General features: G+C 40.7%; 1 protein-coding gene across 2 annotated transcripts in view; it reads right to left on the reverse strand.

Moving 5' to 3' along the window:
* The window catches only part of BMS1 (BMS1 ribosome biogenesis factor), a 79,874-nt gene that overhangs the window by 29,619 nt on the left and 23,300 nt on the right, over positions 1–26,955 (reverse strand). The window contains exons 1-12 of one of the 2 annotated variants that reach the window (XM_047073147.1): positions 17,740–17,793; positions 15,978–16,187; positions 14,835–15,025; positions 13,092–13,171; positions 8,828–9,016; positions 8,050–8,192; positions 7,186–7,307; positions 6,675–6,868; positions 4,990–5,129; positions 2,682–3,448; positions 2,154–2,255; positions 1,300–1,457 (exon numbers count right to left, since the gene is read on the reverse strand). In XM_047073147.1, the coding sequence (XP_046929103.1) occupies positions 1,300–1,457; positions 2,154–2,255; positions 2,682–3,448; positions 4,990–5,129; positions 6,675–6,868; positions 7,186–7,307; positions 8,050–8,192; positions 8,828–9,016; positions 13,092–13,171; positions 14,835–15,025; positions 15,978–16,153 (2,262 nt within the window). In that variant the 5' untranslated portion in view covers positions 16,154–16,187; positions 17,740–17,793. Of the gene's footprint in view, positions 1–1,299; positions 1,458–2,153; positions 2,256–2,681; positions 3,449–4,989; positions 5,130–6,674; positions 6,869–7,185; positions 7,308–8,049; positions 8,193–8,827; positions 9,017–13,091; positions 13,172–14,834; positions 15,026–15,977; positions 16,188–17,739; positions 17,794–26,955 lie in introns of those variants that run through there. The other variant, XM_047073146.1, reaches the window with a different exon arrangement.

Raw genomic sequence — 26,955 nt, forward strand, 5'->3', positions numbered from 1 at the left:
AACTCTAATCAAATTCTAGATGTGCTGTCCATAGGGTAGCTGTAACCACATGGTTATGTACATTCTAATTAATTAAGATTAAATAAAACTAAAATAAAATTAAAAACTTACTTCTTCTGTCTCATTGGCTACATTTAAAGGTCTTAACAGTCACAAGCAGCCACACTGGACAGCTCAATGATGTACAGATCATTTCCATCATCACAGACAGTTCTATTGGTATTGTTCTGTACCATTTTATAGGAAATACAGAGGAGAGGAGCCTCATAAACTGCACTTAAGGATGTAATGCAATCCACAGAAACCAAAATATGAGAAACTCTACACATCAAACACTCAGTTTCTTAAATGAATAAAATATAAGAGGTAAAAAAAAAAGAGATGTGTGCAGGGGATTTGCAGATTGAGAGACTGAAAAGGCATAGTGAGAAATAAACCAAAAAAATCTGATAAAACTAACTTATGGTGTTTATTAATGCAAACTTGAAGGATGAAATTATGAAGAAAAGAAGGAAATGATTATCATAAAAGTCATGGTTCCTTCTGCAGGGAGGACTATGACTGGGACAGACACATGGGTTACAGGTGTAACCTCATCTAATCCATTAACTTAGATGGTTGTTTTTATGTGGTTTTCTATAATCTGTATGAAGTTTTACTTCAAAAAAAAATTTACATAAAATCTCTTAAAGTGCCTAAGTGCTACTCAGTGAATTATATTAGGAATATGATAGTGATTGGGCCTCTCTTGAGAAGTGATATTTAAGCTAAACTGAATGATCAAAAGAAGCCAGCCTTAAGAACATCAGAACATTCCAGAAGAGAAAACTGAGGGTTTTCTAAGATGGGATTAAGCCTGTTAAGTTTGAGAACTTAATGAATTCCAGTGTGACTAAAGAATAGTGAACAGGGAAAAAAAATTTACCAGTGTCACGGATTTGTTTGCTTACAAATAGTAGAAATTATAAATGTTAACTCAGGGTCATGAGGTATATCCTAGTTATAAAACACAAAATATTTCAAATATATGAAAACTTATGTGCAATGCTTCAAAATAAAGATTAACACTACCATCCACATTTTCCTTTTCTCCATAACACATGCACATAGTCTACCTAAACCCAAAACACATTATTGCTTAGGATGCATAAAATAAGTAGTCCAATATCTGGGGGAATGTCCTATTATCTTACACAAATGAGGAGCCAATAACAAATAGGCAATACTGAAATCACATAATCTTCTTTTAGAACAATTCCTTAGATGTCTCTTAAGTCAAACATATTATTTCAGCCTTACCTCCTCTAAATCCCAATCATGGGGCGCCTCCACATGAAATCTGGAGCAGTCCAAAGAATCGAGCTTGTGCTTACATTCTCTTGAAGGCTGGCTGACACGGAACAATCCTCCGAGTTCCTCCCTGGTATCACCATCTTCTTCTTCATTGTCCTCTGTCACTGAAGAGACACCATGACGAAAAAGTGAGAAGAAATCTTCACCCTAAAGGACTGAGGGTCCCTGTTTGTGGTAGGTATGGCGGTGCCCCTGAGCGCATCAGCTATAGGCAGAGAAAAGGCCAGGGAACTACTGCTCACGATGTCTGGAGGACTTAGGCCCTCCTGCAAGAAAGCAACAAAGAATCCAGTAAGGAGATATAATATTGGGGGCTGGGAAAGGAAAGGACACTTAAAGGCAAGCTTTTAACCAGCATAAAGCGATTCTCTTGAAGACTCTAATCACCAACAGTACTTGGGCAAAACCTGAAGGGAAATCAGTACACACCAACCCTTTGATTCAATGCTCTGCTCCTATACACTCCTTTGGCATTGTTCTAACCACACAGTAACTGGTGACCACAATACAAAATGCACCACTTTGTTCTTTTCTGGCACTCAATTCTACCCAAAAAAAATCCCATGAAGGACCTTGTATAGAGGGTATAAAATGACATAAGAGAGAGTACTCTCATCAACAGTTTTATGGCAAACCTGTGAGCTGATGATTAAAAACATCTGCCACATACAAACTATGACAGTCAGGGATATCATATGGCTATCAAAAGGACCACCCAAATCCTTCAGTCAACTTCATCTCCTTTCCAGAAAATTGTCTAAGAAACTAAAACGTTTCTGGATCTGAACTAGAGCTCTTACCTGTCCCATAAATAAGCTTTCGAAGGTTTGGAGTTGCCTGTTGCTGCCTCAGAAAGGCCTCAGCTGCCTTTCTGGAAAGGTCTTCCTTCCACTTGAGAGCGCCTGAAAGGACCAACACCAACATCATCAGTTAAGTCTGTTTATTTGTCCTCTCTGTATTCATCCTGAAATCCTATGAGGTGCAATATTTGAACAGTTAACAAAATCTCCAAAAGAGCAGACTCCCAAATGTAGACATTCTTTTTTTAATTTTTTTAATGTTTATTTATTTTTGAGAGAGAGAGCTAGATCATGAAAGGGGAAGGGCAAAGTGAGAGGGAGGCACAGAATCTGAAGCAGGCTCCAGGCTCTGAGCTGTCAGCACAGAGCCTGATACGGAGCTCAAACCCACACACCACTAGATCATGATCTGAGCCAAAGTCAGATACCCAACGGACTGAGCCACCCAGGTGCCCCTGTAGACGTTCTATTGGTAGAACATTTTCAGTGCCAAGTTTATACCAACAGCTACATTAAATTTAAGCACACCTGAAGTTTCTGTGGAATAGTTATTTTCTTCCTTGTAATCTTCTTCCTCTTTGAGTAAGTCTTCTACATCACTGGTCTCATCAATTAAGTTCTCTGACCCCAGTCTCTGACCACTGGCCACTTTAGAAGACTCTGGAAACTTTTTCTTAATAGCCTCTTCATTTTCTGAGTCCTCGTCCTCTGTACTGAGAGAGGAGCTTTCTTCAGTTTCATCCCCAGATGCAAATGCCTCTTCAGCTGTGCAATGACCTGAATCTGAAGTGGTGAGGGTTGCTTTTCTGATTGTCAAAGGATTCTCCAGATTCAAACTGTCACTCAAACCATTAGTTTGTAAAAGTCCTGGTTTACCACGGTCTCCAACAACCCTAGATTCTAAACTATCCCTCTCTCCTGAAGTGGAATCCTCTTCTTCACTGCTTTCATCAGCTTCCTCTGCGTCTCCTTCTTCCTCTGAACTCCTCTCAAGGTCATCATCACTATCAGCAAATGCTGGCAAATCCACCTCATTGTCTTCTTCCATCCCCTCAAGTCTCTGCCGTTTGACACCTTTACCCACCATATACATTTTATTAGTCATTTCAGCATCTGCTTCCTCTTCCGATTCATCAGCACTAGAGCCATTTTCCAATCTGTCGCCTTCAGACATCTCTTCATCATCTTCTTCATCACTATCTCCAGACTCATCTTCCTCATCTCCAAAAATGGCTTTCCGACGCACTCGACCGGTTTCCAAATCTATCTGCCTTTCTTCTTTTGGCATCCAGTGTCTATATTACCAAGTAAACACAAAATAACTCAATTTGTACAATAACTGGCTACTCTAGGAATGGCAAGTCAATAATTATGCACAGAAACAGAAAATAATATCATGGAATGGTTATAAATAACACAGCATAGAAAGGAATGATTTGATAAAAACTAGAATATATGATATGCAAACTCATGCACAGTTCCCTAACACCTCCCTTCAAACGAACTTACAGAGAATCAAAAGGTAAACTTCAAAAACAAAAATTCTGGCATTAGGGAAAAAGTGCTCCAAAGGGAAATGACAGTTTAATCAATCTTTTAGAAGACTGATCTTTTTTTTTTTTTAAGTAAAAAAAAAAGTTATTTTTGAGAGAGAAAAGAGCATGAGTAGTAGAAGGGAAGAGAGAGAAGGACACACAGAACCTGAAGCAGGCTCTAGGCTCTGAGCCACCAGCACAGAGCCCAATGCGGGGTTCAAACTCACAGAACCATGAGATCATGACCTGAGCCGAAGTCAGACACTTACCCAACTGAGCCATTCAGGCATCCCAAGACTGACCGTTTTCAACTCAAAATAGATGGTCCTTAAATGACTGACTCCAGATCCAAGGCAAGGAAAGTACAAAGTAAGCCTGGAACACATCCTATTGTGTCAAAAGCAGTGCTCAAAGGCTAACAGGGAAGTGCCAAAAGGACAGGAGACAGACTGAAGGGACCATATAGGCATGAAAAAAGAATGATAGCAATGGGATAATAACAAGTGGAATTTTTTAAAAAGTCAATTAGTCAACAATGTTATTAAATAAAAAGGTGTAAGAGCTTCCTGTTAAAGAATGACAGCTAACGAATGTAAAAAGAATAACATATTAAGAATATTGTACTTACCTACCATGCTATACCATCTGCTAGTTAGAGCAGATGAATGTTTCCAAAAAATTTTCCTTTGTTTGCATACATTTATAATAAATTCTAACCTAGATAATTTCAATCATTTTCAGACTGATTTTTTATTGGGAGTCATACATAAATCACTACAATAAAACCAGAACATTCACTATGTATAAGATATACAAATTCCCAACCCAGACTGAAAATAATTCACATAAGCTAGATATTAGTGGATACTGACCCAGAAGATAATATAAAACAATTTAAAGAAAACTTTTAGAGACAAGATATGTAGCTTCTCAACAGCCACCTGAACGAGCTTCCTTACTCTGCCTGTACTAGTATTTGGCCACTAAGAGAAAGCCAAGTGGCCTCAGGTCTCCTAAGAAACCAAAAGCAACCTACAGAAAACATTTTGTGACATCTGAGGAGTATTCTGGGTCTGCTAAAAACTGAATCTTGTATAATATTTCAAGAATACCTCCACGTAATGTCACATAACTGAAAAGCCCTCAGAAACATATGTACATATAAAGCAGAGCAAACAAAACAAAACCAGCTTGGAATGCATCCCACCAAAATGTATATTGATGGCAGAATTATGGGTGATATAATCTTATAATTATAGGTAACATATTTTTTATGAAAAACAGGAAAATGGTAAACTTACCCTTGATTATCTATATCCTCAGATCCCAGTGGTTTAGAATCAGAAAAAAGTGTCACTCTACTTGAAGCCATCTTGGCATCAATAGTGGAATGGGTGGAAATGAGGCTCTGTACCAGTTCATGGGTGGGCCTCACCTCATCCTGTCAAGGCCACCAAGAAAGGGAAAGTGAGGAATACACAAGGATTCTGAAGAGAGACACACTGGTTTCAATCAGTTTCTCAAAATTATCCTAAACATAGTTCCTAAAATCATTTCTTACTGCCTCAAAAACAAATAAAAAGATAAAAAATAAAGAAAATTCTTATAACCAAGTCTAAAATTGACCTCTGTCTTCATTAAACCTTTCCCAGTTCATGGGAGTATACAACCTGATAACCTAAATACTTAGCTACACAAACCGTAAGTGCCAATGCTATAGAAAATATTTATTCTGGCCCAATAAAACCCCTCTGCAGAATAAAGAAATGAAAATCTGGAGTCCATTAAAAAAAATTCTGTCTTTTGATCCAAAATTTTCATCTCAAGGAATTTACTGCATAAAAAGATCCCTCCCAATAAGCAAAACTGCATAATTGAGGGTACTAAGTGAGGCAATGTTCAAACCAAGGGAATCTAGGGGTAGCCCCCCGCCCCCTGCCACAGACTGCCAAGGGTTGGTTCAATAAACAAGGTTTATCCATACAGCAAAATATCACACAGCTCTAAAAAAAGACCAAAGCAGCTCTACAAATACTAACAGGGAACAATGGAATCACATATTCTTTGGTGCCCCCCTAAAGCTGCAAAAGCGTTTAAAGTTGAAGCCCATATAATATTACTTCTCTGTCTCACAGACACCCCTACACACAAAGACCATATATGTACACAAATACATGGTATTGACATGTAATAATCTAAATATACATAATATAATCTAGATAAATAAATATATGTTTAGAGAGAAAAATAAAAAAAGAGAAAGACCAAAGAGAGCTAAAAAACATACTGATATTGTGCAGGCATACTCCAGAGATACTGTGGGTACAGTTCTAAACTACCACAATAAAATGAGTCAAATGAATTTTTTGGTTTTCCAGTGCATATAAGAGTTAATGTTTATACTATACTGTAGTCTATTAAGTGTGCAATAGTATTATGTCTAAAAAAGCAATGTGCATACTTTAATTAAAAATACTTTATTGCTAAAAAACGCTAATCATTATTTGAGCTTTCAGTAAGCGATAATCACTTATCACAGATCACTGTAACAAACATAATAATGAAAACAATCGTTAGAATTGCCATAATGTGACACAGAGACACAAAGTGAGCAAATGCTGTTGGAAAAAATGGCACCAACAGACTTGTTCGAAACAGGGTTGCCACAAACCTTCAATTTGTAAAAAAGGCAAATTTTTGGCAAAATGCAATAAAGCAAAGCACAATAAAATGAGGTATGCTTGTATAGAGAGAGACAGGAAGTACAAGTACAAACTGCATGCAATGTTCACACTAGAAGACCTAGGATCCCCTGTGTGTACTGGCAACAGAATGGAGGACATGACTTTTAGTTTCTCCTTGGTAAAACTACATCATCTGTATATTTACAATACGCATTGTGGTTTTTACTATAATTACAAATAGACATAAAAAAGCTTCAGTATGTAAAAGCTGACTACATCACTTCCTGTGACTTTCCTCTCACCGATTCCTGGAAGCCATGGCTGCCACCAAGATCAACATAGACCGCATCTTTGTCATACAGCACACCACCAACTCCAGACAGCGGCGCATAAACCAACTTCTCTTTCTCATTTAAACAGCGCTTCTTTTGTTGTTCAGGAAGCGCACAGGGGTCTGGGAGGAAACTGACATCACTCACAGCAAAATCTCCTACACCTGGAAGACAGACACAGAAAGACGGCTTCAGCTATAGGTGTATCAACTGTTGGCAAAAATGGCCCACAGGTGGAAGGCTTCAACCACAAGGGTATCATCTGACACTGGTCCTGTGCCTCTCTAGCTAGCTGACACCATCAGAGCAGAGGGATTTGGTCAACTCAACACCTTTGAGAGCTGAGGCAGAGTCGGGTTAGTCTTAAAACTTCTAGCAATGTAGCTCTATCTTGCTTGGCCATTTTTCAGCTTTCCTGAGAAATGAAGCAAGCCATCCTAATGGTTCTACAAATAAGGTATATTTTATAACAAAACGATACCTGGCATGTGAATTTGGCTTTTACTTTTCAAGTGTGCTCCTCTTAAATAACCATAAAGAGATACTTTTCGGTCACACTTGATATTTTTTCGAATATCTTCTGGGTTTGTCAAATCTTCCATCCTAGAAAAATAAAAACCAATCATATAGCAGAAATAAATGTCAAAGTTCTTGTACCTCCCTTCACATGTCAAAGATGGCTCAAATTCACTAGTTCACTAAACATATTGTTTAGAAAATTATAGAAAATACAGAAAAAATGAAGCACAGTTCACCATCTACCAGAGGAAAAGAAGCAAACAAATGATTGTATTGCTCTTAGGCTTTATGTGATATACGTTCTGTGAATAAGACACCAGAAATGGGAAATAATGTGCAACAGGGGTCAAGAAGGGATTAGAACATAGCCAGAAAACCCCTTCATGGAAGAAGATGAAGCTTTAACCTGAGTTTTTTGGTGTGCCTTGAATTCTGGCAAGTAGAGAAAAGGGATTCCAGGCTGAGAAGACAATTTGAAAAAAGGCATAAAGGAAAGAAAGCACAGGACACATCTGGGTGACTGGAGCACAATGATTCAAAGACAGTTATCACTGAAAATTAAGGTTCAAAAAGCAGGATAGGACCACATCTTATAGCCTTAAATGCTCCAAAATCCTCACATTTTTCTAAATGTTTCATACTTTACTCCTGAAGCCACAGCACTTTTTAGGTAATGATACAAAGAAGTAGATCTCTTCCACCAACTACAATGCCCCCTTACTATTAAAAAATAAGCACAAAGTAAGCTCTATTACTGCTCTTTTTCTAACCTTTGTAGCTTTGAAATATATGGGCCAGGAAGAAAAACTTCACATGCAGTTTTTACCTGTCTGCCAAGATATAGGGATGAGAGGTCTGCCACGTAAGAGGCCTAAACTTCATAACTGTAATAAAACGGCCCAGATTGTGAATTTCTTGGTTTTGATATTCTCCATGTACCATTCCAGAAAGGTAGAACAGCTTAGCACCCTAAACATTAAAAAAGCAAAAAATTAAATTTCAATTAAATTCTTGTCAATACTACATCAAAATAAAGATGTGTAAATAAGACGCAATCCTAAGGGAGACTTCTGGCATGCCACTTCTCAATGTTTCCTGAACTTCTCCGCCTCTTTCAGGACTCATCTTGTTAAGGCTTAGTACAGTCAGAACTGCAAATACATTTAGCTTCAAGACTGCTCTCCAGCCAAGTAGTGGTGTCTGGAGTATTGCATGGAGAGGGCAATGAGGCTCCTAGACACATGAAAAATTCTATGACACTGAGCCACAGCAGTATGCAGGGGAGGGTGGAGTGGCGATATGTATGCACTGTAGTTGCTGGTCCTATAATTAGGAGAAACTTCTGACAAACTCTTTTAAACAATCACAAATGTAAAATACTTAGAGCCAGATACTGCCTGGTGCTGGGGGGCTACAGAGTAAAAGAGATACACCAAAAGATCTGAAATACAGACTATTTTGAGAAAAAATTGATATATAAGAAGAGATAATAAAGGAGATTCCAAAGGTGAATCCTGAAGGGATGTTTGTTAAGCTCTCCTACTCCTCCTATTTTTTTTTTTAAGATTATAGTGTTAGTATTCAAAACCTAATTCTCTTCCTACCGGGTAAACTTCTGTCCAGAACCGGTGTTTTAATCGCTTCTTTGTCTTCTTCAGTTGTTTATTATACTTAAAGGAATCCAAGTGAGTGAGAACGCCCATAATTTTAGGAAAGCCATGTACTTGACAGATGTTTAGAAACTCAAATGTTTCCATTTCAAAACCAAAGCTGGCATCTATAAGCATCAGAACCTAAAAACAGAAAACACAATTACTCAAGGAAACTACCCAAAACAGACCATAAGCAAACTATGGTCCGTGGACAAAATCTGAGCCATGACCTATTTTATAACTAAAGTTTTACTGGAACACAGCCACATTAATGTATTTATGTATTGTCTACCCCTGTGTCTGCACTCCAACTACAAAGTAAGTAGTTGTAAGAGAAAGTATGACCTGCAAAGCTTAAGATATTTACCATCTGGCCCTTTACAGAAAAAGTTTGCCAACTCCTATTCTAGACTAAATCAAAGCATTACTTAGGGATCATCATGACAGAGAAAATACTACCCTCTGACATTCCCCAAAAGGCAACCATGAGGCAATAACCACCACAATATAAATTTCCACTTCAAGAATTTGGATATATTAGAAATAACTCACAAAAAGCTACGTCTAACTTGCCCCTCACCTGGAAAATTCCTCACTTCAACAAATAAAGTTTTGTGTAAGGTATTTTTAAGCCAAATAACAGGTCTCTAACAGGAAAACCAAATAACAGATCTCTGACATCCAGAAAATGGGACAAAGTGATAATCAATGAAAAATAGCAAAAATATAAGAAAATCAAACATTTTTGTTTCAGTCTTCTAACAGAGGAAAAAAAAAGTTGCTGGGAGATATACAGTAGGAAAACTCTTCTATGTTAATTTGTAACATGCAATTGCTCAGACACTAAAAAAAGCTTCCAGTTTAGAATTAATCCAAAAATAGTAAAGTTATGAATGCTAAGAAAATAGAAGCATATAAGACAATCTTTAAAATTTTGACTCTTCTGGGGCATCTGGGTGGCTCAGTCAGTTAAGTACCTGACTCTTGATTTTGGCTCAGGGCATGATCTTACAGTTTGTGAGTTCGAGCCCCATGTTGGGCTCTGTACTGGCAGTGTGGAGCCTGCTTGGGATTCTCTGTCTCCCTTACTCTCTGCCCCTCCCCTGCTGGCTCTCTCTCTCTCTTAAAAACAAATATACATTAAAAAATAATAATAAAATTTTGACTCTTCAAACATGCAAAATAACTTCAGAGCTGATTCTTCTAGAAGTAAGAAACTTCCAGTTTTAACAACATATTAAAGACATCTCTGTTCTCACCTCTTTGTAGCTAATTCAAAAAACCACACACACAAAACCAGAAAAACTAATCTTTGATTAAATTAAGGAACAGTCATAATCCTAAAGCACAAAATACATGAAGGTGGGCCACCAAGCACTACGAGAAAATGCAGCCGCCACTGCAGACCGCAGGCCAAGCTGGCGCAGTTCTTCCTCGCCACTGGACCAGGCTGAAGGTGAGTGAGCTTGCAGTAGAGTATCACCACACCCCATCTGACACCATAGCATGCCAAGGGGCAAGTGGTTCGTTGTCGAATCACAAGAATAGGTAGCAAACAGTCCTTTAGCGGACAATCTTGTCAACTAAAGATAAATGAAGCCTGTATTATTCCTTCAATGCACACACGTGCACATATACATAAATCCATGTACTGTATGTGTCTTTGCTGGGACTTAGGAGGCTTTATGACAGACAACCCAGAGCAGAGCGATCAACATAAGACAAGTTAAATAAATTATGGTACATACAACGAAATACTTAAAAAGAATGAAGTTGAGCTATAGTACTTACATACCTTTAAGACACATTAAATGAAAAAAAGCAAAGTACAGAACAGTGTATATAATAAACAGTGTGTGCTTTAAAAGGGTTGCATGTATATTTCCATACATATCTAGAAGAATACTGCTTTGAGGGAAACTGAGAGACCAGGGGTCAGAGCAGGAAAAACACGCATTGTACCCTGTAGTATAGTTTGAATATTTACCAAATACATGGGTTCCTAAATCTTAAAAAAAGATGTATATGAAAAATATCTTTCTTAATATGTGTATGCTTTTTGTACTTAGGGATTTGGTATATTTTACATGAAAAACAAACCAATAGAAAAAAAACAAACAAAAAACAATGACTTATACGCGAATCTACTTTAATCATTTCAAAAACACAAGATTTAATATGTTTATACTATTTTTTACTGACAATAACACTTATTTTTATTAATAGTAGCATTATATTAATAGTAGCATTCAAAATTTGAATGGTATTTAGTTTTCTGATATTATTTTTTTTTTTCCAACGTTTATTTATTTTTGGGACAGAGAGAGACAGAGCATGAACGGGGGAGGGGCAGAGAGAGAGGGAGACACAGAATCGGAAGCAGGCTCCAGGCTCTGAGCCATCAGCCCAGAGCCCGACGCGGGGCTCGAACTCGCGGACCTCGAGATCGTGACCTGGCTGAAGTCGGACGCTTAACCGACTGCGCCACCCAGGCGCCCCTAGTTTTCTGATATTATAATGGCACAGCTATAACATTCACATTAAATTACTTTTTATTTTCTATTTTAGAAGACTTCCTAGGCCACAGGATAAAATCTGTAGCTCTTGGTCACCAAGCAGCTTTCCAGAAATTGTTGAACCAAAAACAAACAAAAAGAGGCCTCTGTTACTCCAATCTTCCTAATCAATACGGCCTTACGTTTTTTTTAATTGGATTTATTTTTGTTAATTTAAAATGTAACTAGGAACACTTGGTTGAGCGTCCAACTCTGGATTTCAGCTCAAGTCGTGATTTCACGGTTCGTGGGTTCAAGCCCTGCATCGGGCTCTGCGCTGACAGCTCGGAGTCTGCTTGGGATTTTCTCTCTCTCTCTCTCTCTCTCTCTCTGTCTCTCTCTGCCCGTCCCCTGCTCATGCTTGCTCTCTCTCTCTCTCTCTCAAAATAAATAAGTAATCTTAAAAAAAAAGTTAATGAACATTACCACTAAATGTAATCAAAGCTACACAATTTCCATATGCTGCATACTATCTAGATTTTTTATTATAAATTCTGACAACTTCTCAAAGGCAACTCATGTACTTATTTTGTCACAATCATTAAGAACGGAAGTTCTGGGGGCACCTGGGTGGCTGAGTCAATTAAGCGTCTGACTCTTGATTTCAGCTCAGGTCATGATCTCACGGTTCACGGGTTTAAGCCCTGCATCAGGCTCTGTGCTCACAGCTCGGAGCCTGCTTAGGATTCTCTCTCTCCATCTCTCTTTGCCCCTCCCCTGATCATGCTTGCTCTCTCTCTCTCAAAATAAATAAATAAACTTCAAAGAAAAAAGAACTTAATGAACATTACCATTAAATGCAATCAAAACTACACAATTTCCATATGCTGCATACTATCTAGATTTTTTATCATAAATTCTGACAACTTCTCCAAGGCAACTCATGTACTTATTTTGTCATAATCATTAAGAATGGAGGTTCTGGGGGCACCTGGGTGGCTCAGTCAATTAAGCATCTGACTCTTGATTTCAGCTCAGGTCATGATCTCATGGTTTGTGGTTTCGAGCCCTGTGTCGGGCTCTGTGCTGACAGTGCAAAGCCTGCTTAGGATTCTCTCTCTCCCTCTCTCTCTGCCCCACTCCCAACTCACTTGTGCGTGCACGCTCTCTCTCTCTCTCTCTCAAAATAAATAAATAAATTAAAAAAAAAAAACTAAAGAGAAAAAAGAACAAAGGTTCTGGCACCATCAAGAACAGAGTCCCCATCCTCAGACAAACTACTTAACTTCTAGGACCTCCATTTCATCCTATGTAAACTAGAGAAAATACCTACTTACCTCCAGGGCATACTGGGGGATTAGATGAACTAAATTTCCAGAAAGGTGTTAGCACAGTGCCTCATAAGAGTCCAAGAAATAGTATTTACTATTATATATTTGTATGCCAGTATGTCTATCTGTATATCTTAATTAGCAATGATCATTAACTGTTTTCTCTGTAATTTTCTTTTAGATTTGAGAATACATTTCAATGTGCATATTCCATTTTTATTACAACAATATCATCATCATCAATTCAAACACATCTATGGTATCCCTGATTAGACTCATCATTCCTTTAATAATCATAAGCCTTTCTTTCCTTCAACATAAGATATAAAATAATCTACCACACTGTTGTTAAGTCCTCCTCAGAAATTCAGACTGTCCCTACTGACTTACCAAATCTGCCACTTTAGCCAGATCAATCATCATATTAATGTCACACCCACATTCAATGATGGTAAGTCTGCGCTTTTTACCTATAAAAGACAAAAAGTTTCCTTCTAAAAAAATCTTGGAAAAATGTAGCTATTAACGCTAATTACTATTTTAAATTGTATCCAATAAAGTACCATACACACTTACAGAAAGTATGCCAGAAGGTCAATTTTATGAGAGAAAACTAATAAATTCCCCCTTCGTTTTCTTGCTATCTATATTCTTTAATTATAAATAATACCAAAAGTCTATGTACAAGAATAAAGTGCTCAAATAGGGAAAATTCTGACTGGAATGGACAGACAAGAAAGCTTCATGCTGACCGTGATCCTGCTGTTCAGCAGCAGGCCAACATTTCGTTCTTTATCAAAGTTTCCCATGTTCTCACTATAGCTAAAAACATCCTCAAGCCTAATGTAACAGAATCTTCATGGAACAATCGTTATTTCTAAATTAAAAGAAATCAGTCTGCTACTCTTGATCTCGGAGTCAGGAGTTTGAGCCCCAAGTTGGAGTTAGAGATTACTTAAAAAAAAAATTAGGGTGTCTGGGTGGCTCAATTATGAAGCATCTGATTTCAGCTCAGGTCATGACCTCACAGTTTGTGAGTTCAAGCCCTGCTGAAGGTGAGCACGAGCCCCACATCGGATGAGCACAAGCCCAGCTTCAGGTGAGTTTGAGCCTTGCTTCAGGTGAGCTCGAACCCCACTTCTAGTGAACATGAGCCCCACTCTGGGTGAGCCCTGCTCCTCTCTCTCACTATCCCTTGTGGGATTCTCTCCCCCTGCCTCTCTCTCTCTCTCTCTCTGCACCTCACTCACTTGTGCCCTCTTTCTCTCTCAAAAAGAAAAAAAATTAAAAAAAAAAAAAAAATGGGGCACCTGGCTGATTTAGCCAGAGCATGCAACTCTTGATCTCAGAGTCATGAGTTCAAGCCCCACAATGGGGGTAGAGTTTACTTAAAAACAAAACAAAACAAAACAAAACAAAACAAAACAAAACAAACAAAAAAAACAGAAAGAAAGAAAACAAAATCAGTTAAAATGATAGACATGCCTTTAAGATAAAAAAAAGTCTCAATCCAACTACCTTACTGCTACAGTAAGAATTTCAGAAGCACCTAGCTAGCTCAGTAGGTGGAGTGTGTGACTTTTGATCTCAGGGTTGTGAGTTTGAGCCCCACGTTGGGTAAAGAGATGACTTAAAAATAAAATCTTTAAAACACCAACACCACCAACAACAAAGAAATCTTAGATTCTTCCACTGACATATTGGGAATTTGTTTCACTTTCCCTCAAACAGAAATGTCACCATCTCCCAGAGCAGGCAGATTCTCACAGAAAAAGAGAGGAAAACTCCCTCACTTCCCTAACAATGTGGCTTTATGAGGGCGAGCAGGTATGACTGACATACTAGAGATACTCACTCCCTGTTAAAAGAAGGTGGTCACCAGGACCAACCCAGGGTGCCCAGGCCTGCCAAACCTTTCATAGATAGCAAATCCATGTAGCAGTGAGAATAGGGTATACATCTACATCATTATTATTTTTGGGAATCTATCCTCTTCTGAAGCTACAGTCAACTCAGCACAAGAGAAGTAATATGAAGTGACAATATTACTTTAACATTTAGAAATGTTCAACAAAGCCAAGCCTGTCCCTCAGACAACATATGCCATATCAGCCTGGGGTAGCATGCTCCTACCTGACACGATTGTAACAGGGCCTCTGATCTCTGTCAGTTTCTGCCTAGTGAAGTTCCGAATTAGGCACTGGATCAAAGTGCTCTTTCCAACTTTTGGAGGCCCCATCACCACTACCACTATTGGTGGGGGCTCTAATGGAGTTCGATCAACCACCGGAATGTGATGCTTTTTGGTCTTCAAATCCTGAGTCCTATTTGTAACAAGAAAAAAAAAAAAAAGTAAATCCACTTTCAAAATATGAAGGACATCATCCTTATAAATAAAGATTTTTAAAAAGACAGCAGAACAGACAACATGGATACAACTAATTGGTTAACTTCTAGGCCCAATCCAAATGACCCCTTCAGTAAATACGTAACAAACTGACTTCGACAATACAAAGTACTGAAAACTACACACAACTTAAATCTAATTGTTTTATTAGATGACTGTAATAGTTTAAAAAAAAAAAAAAGGTAAACATGCAGGCAGAAGATCACAATGAATAGCAGCAGAGGCTTTCAAGTTAAATTTGGCTCTCCTATAAGGAGAATTTAATTCAGCAATGTTTAAAGTACACTGCCTCGCATATAATAAGGACTCATTAAATAAAGCTACTTATTACTATGAGTTATATGAAACAAATTCAGAAAAAAAACAAGCACACCTATTACTACAGAACAAACAAATTCTATAAAGAAAAACTCAGAAGCTTTTCTCTTGGGCAAAAAAAAGCCAATCAACAGGCTGATACTGGAGGCAAAGTGCCTTCCACAGGGAAGACTACATGTTCCCATTTTAGTAAAAGGAATATTGCATGTATCTTCATGTCCTTCAAAGTTGTTACAGACTCAGGAATCCAAGCATCATCTGGGGAGGCGCCTTGGTGGCTCAGTCGGTTAAGTGTCCGACTCTTGGTTTCGGCTCAGGTCATGATCTCACAGCTTTGTGGGTTCGAGCCCCACATCAGGCTCTGCCCTGGCAGTGTGGGGCCAGCTTGGGATTCTCTCTCTCTCTCTCTCTCTCTCTCTTTCTCTCTCTCTCTCTGCCCCTCCCTCACTTGTGCTGTCTCTGTCTCTCTCAATATAAATAAATAAAACCTTAAAAATAAACAAGAATAAAAAGGATAAATGGAAAAACAGCTAGACCCCAGCTAAACATACCTGTGAAAGGATCGAGCCATCCGCACAGCAGACTGTACTGCAAAGGCTTTGGGGTTTCTCTTCCGGGCATCTTCCTCATCTCCAATTTGGAGATCCTGCAGATGCCGTTTCTTCTTCTTCTCAGCTTTGGGCCCACTGTTTTTCTTTCTGTGTTTCTTCTGGTCCTTAGTCTCCATAGTGGCTTTTTACCAATTCACAAGTAACTCTAACCTACATTGATGAGGCAGGGATGGGGGAAGCATTTTACAATCCAGACAACACCCAAGGAAAAAGAGTAAATTTCATTTATTTCTTTAGGAAGAGATATGTGTTCACACAAGGATAGAAACTGCTTAATACTATCCCTAATTTCATTTCTCTGTTATGCTAGAATTAGATCTGTTAGTTACTTCTGCTTAAATTACTTTTTATTCATCTTAAGTGTCTATATCAGCACTGCCCATTTCTTCAATGATGCAAATACTCCATTATATCTATACTTTCACAGTGGCCACTAACCACATGTGGCTTTGAGAATTTAAAATGTATCCAGTGAAACTGAAACACTGAAATTGTATATAATTTTAGTTAATTCCATTCTAAATTTAAATAGCCATATGTGACTAGTAGTTACCATACTGGACAGCTCAGCACCTAATATCAATTGGACTAATGAAGTGGTTTCCAAACTTAAAGTATTTTGAAGACATTTTCTTTTTAAAACTTAAAGCATTTTAATGAACCTCCAACATGATAGCAGTGTTACTTTCTAGTACCTGTTGATACTGTAAAATTTTTAAATTATAATAATCACGTATATACATTTAAACAAAAACAGTAACATCTACATGTGTAAGTTATGGCTGGTTGTGGAGGATGCCTGGAGACCACACGGATTTACAGAAACCCTTACAAACATTTCTGAGCATCCCGGGAATTCATAGCCCATTAATTGAGAACCATCAGATTTAGTGAGCTTTTTAAGGAAACCAGGCTGTATACAATCTGAGCGCTTGGTTAATTAAAACAAAACGAAGTCTCTTCACTCAGTTAAGGCACTGAATTAATTTCAGCTCAATAAATACTTGTGTCTGCCTATGATGTACGAGGCATTTTGCCAGGAGGGGACTACAGCTGTTACCTGACTAGCAAAGGAAATCCAAACCACTATCTTCCATGCCACGCAGTAAGGGCGAAGTCAGAAGGCTGCACTTAGGCGATCAGAGATTTCCCACAGGCACGCACCAGCGCAAACAGAAAGTCCACGTATATAGCAGCATAACGTCAAGAAACACTACCCAGGAGTGAGGGGAGCCAAGTTCAGGGAACGCTTTGAAACTAAACAGCTATGTGATTTCGGGGCATTATTTTTCTTCTCAATTTGTTTTGGTCCCGAACTTGTACTGACACTTTTCGCACTTTCAGGACGTGGTGGGGGGAGGCGGAGAGGGATGGGAAAAGCACAACTGGGAATCAACAGATGTAGCTCAGGTCTGAGCCACCTGCTAGGATTACCCCGCCAAGAAAAACTTCGCACTTCTCCCTGTCACCTCCCCTCCCCACCCTGTGCCGACTCTCCGCACGAATTCATTCAGCCATTCCCAACGACCTCGCAGCAAGTCTCCGGCAGGTACGACGTGTGACTCTCCACCTGAGCGCCTGAGGCGCTCTTTGGGGGCAAAGACTGTCCTGAAGGACCTCGCCAAGTGCGACTAGCAAAGCTCTTAGAACCCCAGGTCCCGGAACCCCACCACCGCCGCCTCCCCTAACCCGCGGCCGTTACCGGGTTCACAACTGCTTCTTCTCAAGTCCGCATGGACAGCGCCGGAAACGGAAATGCGCCCTACGCGCGGACTAAACACGCCGGCAGGAAACAGAGAAGCAAAAGAAAGAGACCGACGCAAGGGCGAGTCTGGGAAAAGCCTGAAGGAAGGCTCCTGATTGGCTGAGGAGGGGCGCAGGAAACGACTGCGCGCTGCGATCCAACCTGAAGCCACGGCCGCGCCGCCGCGCTTCCTGTCTGGCGGGGACAGCCGCCGCACTGCAAATACTGGAATTTAGAGTCTCATGCATCCCGCTCGCCCGGGATCCCCGGAGGCTGTGCTGACAGTGCGGCCTGGAGTTCGTTCGTTGGTGCAGGATGAAAGACGAAGTAATATATTTAGTCCTGGTCAACCGGAGTCACGGCACCCGTCCCCTCTAAATGCCAATGGCATCGCGTCCCTCCGTGGCCTGATGGAATATCCCACGGTTGGGAGTCTCTCTGACATATTTGCCTGCCCTTCCTTAAAGATGACAAGAGCTGGAGGCGCCTGGGTGGCTCAGTCGGTTAAGCGTCCGACTTCAGCTCAGGTTATGATCTCACAGTCCGTAAATTCAAGCCCTGCGTTGGGTTCTGTGCTGACAGCTTAGATCCTGGATCCTGCTTCAGATTCTGGTGTCTCGTCTCTCTCTGCCCCTCCCCTCCTCATGCTCTGTCTCTCTGTGTCGCAAAAATAAATAAAAACATTAAAAAAAATTTTTTTAAAGATAACAAGGGCTGACCATTTCTCGGACTTTTGTTTTTAATGTTTTATTTATTCTTGAGAGAGACAGAGTACAAGCGGGGGAGGGGCAGAGCGAGAGAGGAACACCCAATCCTAGCAGGCTCCAGGCTCTGAGCTGTCAGCACAGAGCCGATGCTAGACTAGACCTCAAAAGCCGTGAGATCACAACCTGAGCCGAAGTCCACGCCCAACCGATTGAGCCACCCAGGAGCCCCTCTCGGACTTCTTTAGTGCTGTAATTCCCGGGTTTTGCCAGCACCAACAGACTCAGGGAAGTGACAAACATCATCAGTTTTTACTGGACCATTCCCATCATCATAAAATATGCAGCTATTTCTCTCCTCTTCCAAAACAAACTCCTCTCGGTTCCATTTTCTGTAACAGACACCACACCTTTTCTCCGTGCCCCTTTGTAGCAAAATTTCACAAAAGAATTGTCAATATGTTCTCCAGTTTCTCTCCTCCTATTCTCTATTACATTCTCTGCGCCCAGCACACCACCAACAATCTTGGCTGCTCCTTCTCAGTAGCCTTTGCTGAAGATTCTTCCACTCCTACCTGACATGCTTAAGTTAAAGACAACCCACAGGGCTCAGCCTTTGGTCTTCTTTTTGTGTCTATACTTATTTCCTAGGTGATCTCATTCTGTGGTGTGATTTTATATGTCACCTGTATCAGTTAATGTATCTCGGCTACAAATTCATTCTTCATTGCCTACTTCGCAAACATTTTTCCTTTGACGCTGGCATATATGTTAAGTTTTGTCAGTAGAGGGCAGTGGAGAGACCTTGTAGGAGCAAGCTTTCCGGTCCTGCTCTGCTCCTTGGTCAGGATTCTGTAGATGGGTCATTTCTCCAGGGCCAGCTCCTCCAGTATGTGGTGGCCAGCAGTGCCCCACTCTTTCTCCACGTTCCTCCACCTCTTGGCATTTTTGTCATGGAGTGACTCCCCTGAGACACTTACCTTTTCCGTAGCACCCGGAGAGGGATTTCCAAGTTCCAGTGGTGCAGCATCATAGGGACCACCCTGATACCAGTGGGCCATGGCCATACCCCTTCAATGAGGTCTAGCTCTCCACAGATGGAGGCTGGGGGTGAGGAGTGGGATTGTTCCTGGGCCCTCTATCTCTGTCCTAGGGTAGTAGCTACTCCTCAAATCTGCTATTCTTAATATTCTTTAGAGTTCTTACTAGCCCATACCCCATTGCTCCAATCCCCTGTTGTAGCTAGTAAGTTTTAATGTAAACTTTCCCTGTTCAAATTACAGTGTAGTTTCTCTTTCCTAATTAGACCTTTAAAATACACCATAATTTGCCAACAACTCCCATATTTATATCAATGACTCAGACCTCTTTCTTGAACCCCAGCTGCCTCCCTCACGTATCTATTTGGATGTATAATAGACATTTCAAATGTAACATGCCCAAAGAAAACCCATGATCTCTCTCAAACTGGCCGTCCAGTTTTTTATCTCAGTTGATGACTGTTCTAGCCATGAAGTTGATTAGGCCCAACACTTCAGACACATCCTTGTCTCCTCTCTTTTTCTAGCCTCCATATCCAACCTATCAGGAAATTCCTATTAACTCTACCTTCAAAATGCAACCGCAGGGCACTTGAGTGGCTCAGTCTGTTAAACGTCCGACTTTTGATTTTGCCTCAGGTCAGGATCTCTTGGTTCATGAGACTGAGCCCCAAGTAGGGCTCTGCACTGACTGTGTGGAGTCTGCTTGGGATTCTCTCTCCCCCCTCTCTCTCTGCCCCTTCTCTGCTGTCTCTCTAAGATAAATAAATAAATTTAAATTAAAAAAAAAAGACATGTACAAGAGTGTTCATAGCATTGTCCAAACTGGGAAAAAGCCAAAAGTCCATCAGCAAAAGCATGAATAAACTATAGTATATTGATACAATGGAATAATATGTAACAATGAAAATAAACTACCATGAGCAACAATATAGATGATATTTAGCAAAAGAAGCCAGACACAAAGGAGAACATATATGTTCCTATTTATATAGTCTGAAACTAGGCAGAATTGACATATGGCAATGGAAGTCAGGATAATTGTTCCTTTTGTAGAGGAGGGGAATATATGAGTGTGAGGGGTCTTGCAGACAGCTCTGGAGTGCCTAGTAGTGTTCTGTTTCTTCATCTGGTGCTAGTTTCTGGATTGTTGACTTTGTAATTATTGAGCCATACACTTGGGCTTTGTGTACTTTTGGAATGTATATTCTATTCATGTTTACAAGTCATGTATTTTTTTAGTCAATAAATTGCCATTTTAGGTTCTTTGCCCATTTTTCTTTCCCTTTAATACTTAATTATGGATTAAGATTCCCCATTTATATTTAGGAACCTTCCAGAGATTGCTGAGGGGCTCTTACAGAAAGTGGTTCTTAGCCTACTGGGGGCAATAGATCCCTTGGAGAATTTTATGCATGTCCAGAAAAATTCACTTTTTCACCCTTATATACAGTTGTTAAAATTTCACACATTTCTGGACCCATGAAAGCCTACCATAGCCCAGATTAAGGTTTTCCAAAGTCTACTTCTAAAATTCTCAGGAGTTCTCCTACAGAAAGAGGAGCAGGTATCCAGCCCTGGGCAGCCCTTCTGGGCAGTGGGCCAGGCATGAGGCAGGGCATCCCTAGCTCACAGGGGAAGACCTGGGAGAATGGACAACAGTAAGTGAGGTCCTTATTCATGTCAGCTTATTGAGGTCAGGCTGTTCAACTTCACGGAAACAGCTAAGGTTGAGCATGGCTTCACTGGATGATTTCTGGGCCAGTTCTTGTCAGTGGGATGACCGTGTTCAAAGTTTACCATGAGCACGCTATGGTCATGCAGGGGCACCCAGACAAAGTGCATCAGGTTGTATGGCCACCAGCTCAGTCTCTATGGCAGCATAAAGATGCTGTGCACGAAGGACAAAACCATCTCTACTTTGTGGGTCTTCCATTTGCAAGAAAAGGACTTGTATCCCTGGTAAGGAGAAGTGCTCAGGGTGATAGAAGTCAGTACAGGACAAGCACTACTCCTTGGGGCTCCTTACTTGTAAACTCAAGACAAGCTTCATGAGAGCAATTTCAAAAACAGGCTGGAGGACTTGGGGAGGTGGAATTGGAAGAGCTGATGGCCACAGTGAGTAAGAGGATGCTCTAGGGCCATGGTCTTCAAATCTAGCACACATCAGAATCTCCTGTGGGGCTCGTTAAAACATAGATTGACAGGGGTGCCTGGGTGGCTCAGTCGATTGAGCATCCGACTTCAGCTCAGGTCATGATCTCATGGTTTGTGGGTTCAAGCCCCGCGTCAGGCTCTGTGCTGACAGCGCCGAGCCTGGAGCCTGCTTCGGATTCTGTGTCTCCCTCTCTCTCTGCCCCTAACCCACTCGCATTCTGTCTCTCTCTCAAAAATAAACGTTAAAAAATTTAAAAAAAAACAAACATAGATTGACAGTCCCATTGGAGTTCTGATTCAGAAGTGCTTGGGTAGGGCCTGAGGATTTGCATTTTAAGAAGTTCCCAGGTGAAGCTCATGCTGCTGGTCCTGGGACCAGCATTGAGAGCCACCAGTCTACAGGATTTCAGGTTTCCAGGAGTCCCTGCCTTTGTGGATGTGTTGCCTATCCTGTTGATCTTGGAGACTCAGGTCCTGCCCATAACTGTGGCTTACCAAATCCTTCTCTTTGGCACAAAGGATGACAGGGATCCAGTAAGAACCATTTCCTGGATGCAGCAGAAGCCACCCAAATGCTCCTAGCTGCACAATTCATCTTTCAGTGGCCTCGGCCTTCTCTCCTCTCAGTTGCACCTGCTGGGGAATGAGGTGTGGATCTGGCCTCCATAATACGCCCTGTCATTCACTGTGGGAGGCAGGTCATGCAGCTGCACGACAGGTAGGTGAGGGCAGGCAGGTGCTCACAAGAGCTGTGCACACTCATACACAGTCAGGGTCAGACACCTGGACACGCACCATGACTCAGGCCACAGGGGGCAGGTCCAGCAGCTCTAGGGGTCCAATTCTCCTCTGCGGTCCTTAGTTAAGCAGCATATCCAGTTTGTAGAGAGAAGAGCAAGACTAAGAGAGTCTGAACACCCCTTTGTTCTTCAGCACTATAACCCCGAGCTCTCTTGCTTAACCCAGAGCCCTTGCTTTCTCCAGCGAGCTGCCCACCAGGGCACACCGTGAGAAGCGCTAGGATGGGAGGACTCAGGGCAAAGTCACCTGCCAGAGTGTGTGTGAGGTGGCATCAGGCCTGCTGCCTCTGGGAGCGTGGATGAATCTAAAGGAAAGAGAGAGTAGGGCCATGGCCAGTCAGGTGGAGCTGTGCATCTTGGCCATGGCCCCACCAGTCCCCTGCTCCCCCTTTTCATCCTAATAATATCCATGAATGCCCACTGGGTACCAGGCTCTGATGATCTAGAAGCCATAGGGACAGCCCTGCCTTTAGGGACCCCACAGCCTTGTTGAAAAGAGCAGACACATTATGGATACCTACAAAAATGAAGTGGAAATAAATCAAGAGAGAAAACCACCACTTATTTGGGGAGCACCCAGGAGGGACATCCAGGTGTGCCCTTCCAGCTGCTTCATTCCTCCGAGAAGTAGCCTAGGGCCCCTCGGCCTCTGATCAGGTGCATGTAGGTCTGAAGCAGAGCACATTTTATGCGGTGAAGGCCTGCCAGCTTGCTCTTCAACACTAGATTTCACCACCTGAGGAGAGCTCAGGCATCATACATAGTCCTTGGAGACATGAGCTCAGAAGATTGGATTCCCAAATATATTTTATATATGTATATATAGCTGATATATAAAAAAAATCAATGATATATTAATATATATGTTCTATTATTACTTCCTATTACATTTCACATATTACCAGACCAATTTTGTATGTTCTACTTTTTTATGCTTTCCTTTTGCCTGACTGACCTTGACTCTTGATATTTTATTTCGTAAATTACAGAGACTGTTTTTAGACTCATTGTACGTAAGGGGGTAGTCATCAGAATCATCTGAGGAGCTTTTTTTTTTTTTCTTTTCTTTTGACAATCCATGTGTCTCTTTGTCTCTTTTATCTGAAATTCTCATTAAAATAGTCTAGGGTACAGCTCAGGCTTGGTTATTTAAATTATATATCCCCCAGGTCATTGAGATATGCACATCTAATTTAGAAGAAAAACAATCACATTCTGTAATAGAGCACCTTTAAATATTTCCTAAACATCCTTATCATCAATTTCTCTCACCCACGCAATAAGAATAGTAACCTTTGACAAATTTTTATGAAAAGCTAATTCTTTGTTCTCTTGTATTTTACAGTACTATCCTTCAATTTCCTGTTCTCTCTTAATTTACATTGGGCTGTTACATTCCATATTTTAGTTCTTCTATCGTTTCCTTTAAAATATTTCTTTTGGGGGCGCCTGGGTGGCGCAGTCGGTTGAGCGTCCGACTTCAGCCAGGTCACGATCTCGCGGTCCGTGAGTTCGAGCCCCGTGTCGGGCTCTGGGCTGATGGCTCGGAGCCTGGAGCCTGTTTCCGATTCTGTGTCTCCCTCTCTCTCTGCCCCTCCCCCGTTCATGCTCTGTCTCTCTCTGTCCCAAAAATAAAAAAAAAAAAAAAAAAAAATTTAAAATATTTCTTTTGTAGTTTGGCACTGTGAAGCCTTCCAAACTAGCACACTTTACTTAGACTTATTAGCACACACTTTCTCCCATTAATGGTTTCATTGGTTTGCTGACATAATGCTAGCCCCATCCCATGTTTATGTCATTGGCTTTTCAAACATAATGTTTCTCATTAAACAATTATTCTGTTTGTTTATGTGTCATTTCTTTTGAGTCATTGGATGTCTGAGAAAATCTTGGTTTCTCCTATGAAGGACAATCTGTCGAATTAAAAAAAATTGATGTTTGGTTTATTTGTTCTTCTTCAGGAAAACGTTTGGGCTATACCATAAGTATTGCTACTAAAATGTTTGCTTTGCAAACAAATACAAGTGATGTATTTAAAGAAAAAATTGTGAAAATAATGGAAAACTGGAACTATGATTTGTTTAGGTGTGAAATTCTATGTCAAATTTTCCCACACCATTATTATCTTGTTTTTCTTAAAGCTTATTTTATTTATTTTGAGAGAGAGAGAGAGAGAGAGAGAAAGAGAACCTCAAACAGGACCCACACTGTCAGCACAGAACCCAATGTGAGGCTTGATCTCATGGACTGTGAGATGATGACCTGAGCTGAAATCAAGTGTCAGATGCTTAACCAACTGAGCCACCCAGGTGCTCCTCACACTTTTATAGTTCTTAATGAGATGGTTACACTGGCTCCCAAATTCTCTGCAGTTCATGTAGGGACATTTGTCCAGCTTTGGGACTGTGTACTTCTTTTGTCCACTTTTCATGTCTGGGAGTTCCCCCCACTACATGTTGTGCTTTCCTGAGATGAAGTCGGAGCCAGCATTCCCAGATGTCCTTGCAGCTGGTGTGGCTAGACTGTGGGCTGAGGCTGCAGCCCTAATGCTGGGGTGTCCTCACCTGAGACTAATGTTGGTGGTGGGGGAGAGCCACAGACTGCAAAGAATCTTCTGGCCGTCGTGGCAACACAAATGTTGGCCAGACCTGAATCTCTACCTCTCCTAATGACAAATATTTACAATTAATTTCAAAAACTGTATAAATATGGATACAGTGACAACCTTAGTAAAATACGGGAAACAAGACTTTTTCTCTGTAGCTAAGAAAAAATGCACAAAACCAATTTAGTAGATTCCCATTTAGACCATATAGCATTATAAATGCACACCTGGTACCCAGCTTCTTCTTAGCCCTAAATACATGAGTCAAATACAATCTAATCACCTAGAAAACTTGGAGAACATCTCTTGCCCTTCTCTTACCTTGGGGTGTTAAAGGGAGAAGCTAGGGTTAGGTGTTGAATGACTCAGGAGTGACAGTCTGGCTCCTTCAGATGAGTGTGATTTTTTTCTCTTATCCATTTAGTTCACAACTACATTCTCCTGCTATGGTTTAAAAGCTAAAACATAAGGTAAGGTGGGTAGGGATAGTGTTATTTTCATCTCTCTATCCCTAACTGTTCTTAGAACATTCATTATATATGAATATCTATGAACAAAATCTCCACCTTCAGAAAAATCTTTTCACATAATTATTGATCACAGGCTCATGTAGCTAAGGTGTGATAACCTTTCTAGTGCCAATCCTCTCCAGAGCTGAAATGCTACAACCCCAGGACCCCAGCACAAAACTTTATTTTCCCCCTTAAAATGACCACATAATATTGTGCTTAAAAAAATTTATACTTGCCAATGAGAAAATAGAATCTAAGTAAAGACATCAAAGAGGAGATTTCCATGAGCATGAAATTACATGGCATCTGCAATGGAGTTAGGCCCCCAACTTGCATCTACCCTGTGTTACTTGCTTCCCAATACACATTCTCTTTTTCACCAGACACCACTATTTTTTTAAAATTTTTTAATGCTTATTTATTCTTAAGAGAGCGAGCATGAGCAGGGGAGGGGCAGAGAGAGACACACACACAGAATCTGAAGCAGGCTCCAGGCTCTGAGCCATCAGCACAGAGCCTGATGCAGGGCTCGAACTCACAAGCTGTGAAATCATGACCTGAGCCAAAGTCAGAACCTTAAATGACTGAACCACCCAGGTGCTTCAGACACCACTATTTAGACTTTTCTCCTCAATGCTCCTCTGTTTAGTCAAGAGGGTTTCATAAGGCCTGAGCATATGCTGGAGAGAAATATATGCGGATATAATAGATGATGAGAGGATTTTCAAAAATCCAGGGAGAGAGAGTCAAGGATGGTGACGTGTGAATACCCAACCCCTAGGCTGGAAACTTTTGCACCATCCTAAGATCATGCCTCCCTCAAAGAAAGACCATCCTAGGAGACAGTATTAGTCAGGGTTCTCCAGAGAAACAGAACCAAGAGTACATACATACAGAGATAGAGGTAATAGGATTTATTTTAAGGAATCTGCTCATGTGATTTTGGAGGCTTGGCAAATCCAAAATCTGATGAAGGAGGCTGGCAGACTGGAGACTAAGGAAAGAGTTGCAGTTTGAGTCTGAGGACTATCTGCTTGAAAACCAAGAGGAGCCAATATTGCAGATGAACTCTGAAGGCAGTCTTCTGGAGAATTCCTTTTAAACCCAGGCCTTCAATTGATTGGATGAGGCCCAACCAGGAGAGCAATCTGCTTTACTCAATCTCCACCAATTTAAATGTAAATCTCACCCAGGACACTCTCAGAGAAACGTCCACAATAATATTTGACCAAATATCTCAATTCTGTGGCCCAGCCAAATTGACACATAAAATTAATCATCACAGGGACCTGCTTCTCTAGGGCATGGAAACAAGTACCATCACCAGGGGGCTTCTGGCAGGCCTCCCTTCTGGAA

The sequence above is a fragment of the Lynx rufus genome, unplaced genomic scaffold (genome assembly GCF_022079265.1).
Source record: "Lynx rufus isolate CCGP_SWC_20201006 ecotype Redwood Valley unplaced genomic scaffold, mLynRuf1.p SCAF_11, whole genome shotgun sequence".
NCBI classification, from domain to species: Eukaryota; Metazoa; Chordata; class Mammalia; order Carnivora; family Felidae; genus Lynx; species Lynx rufus.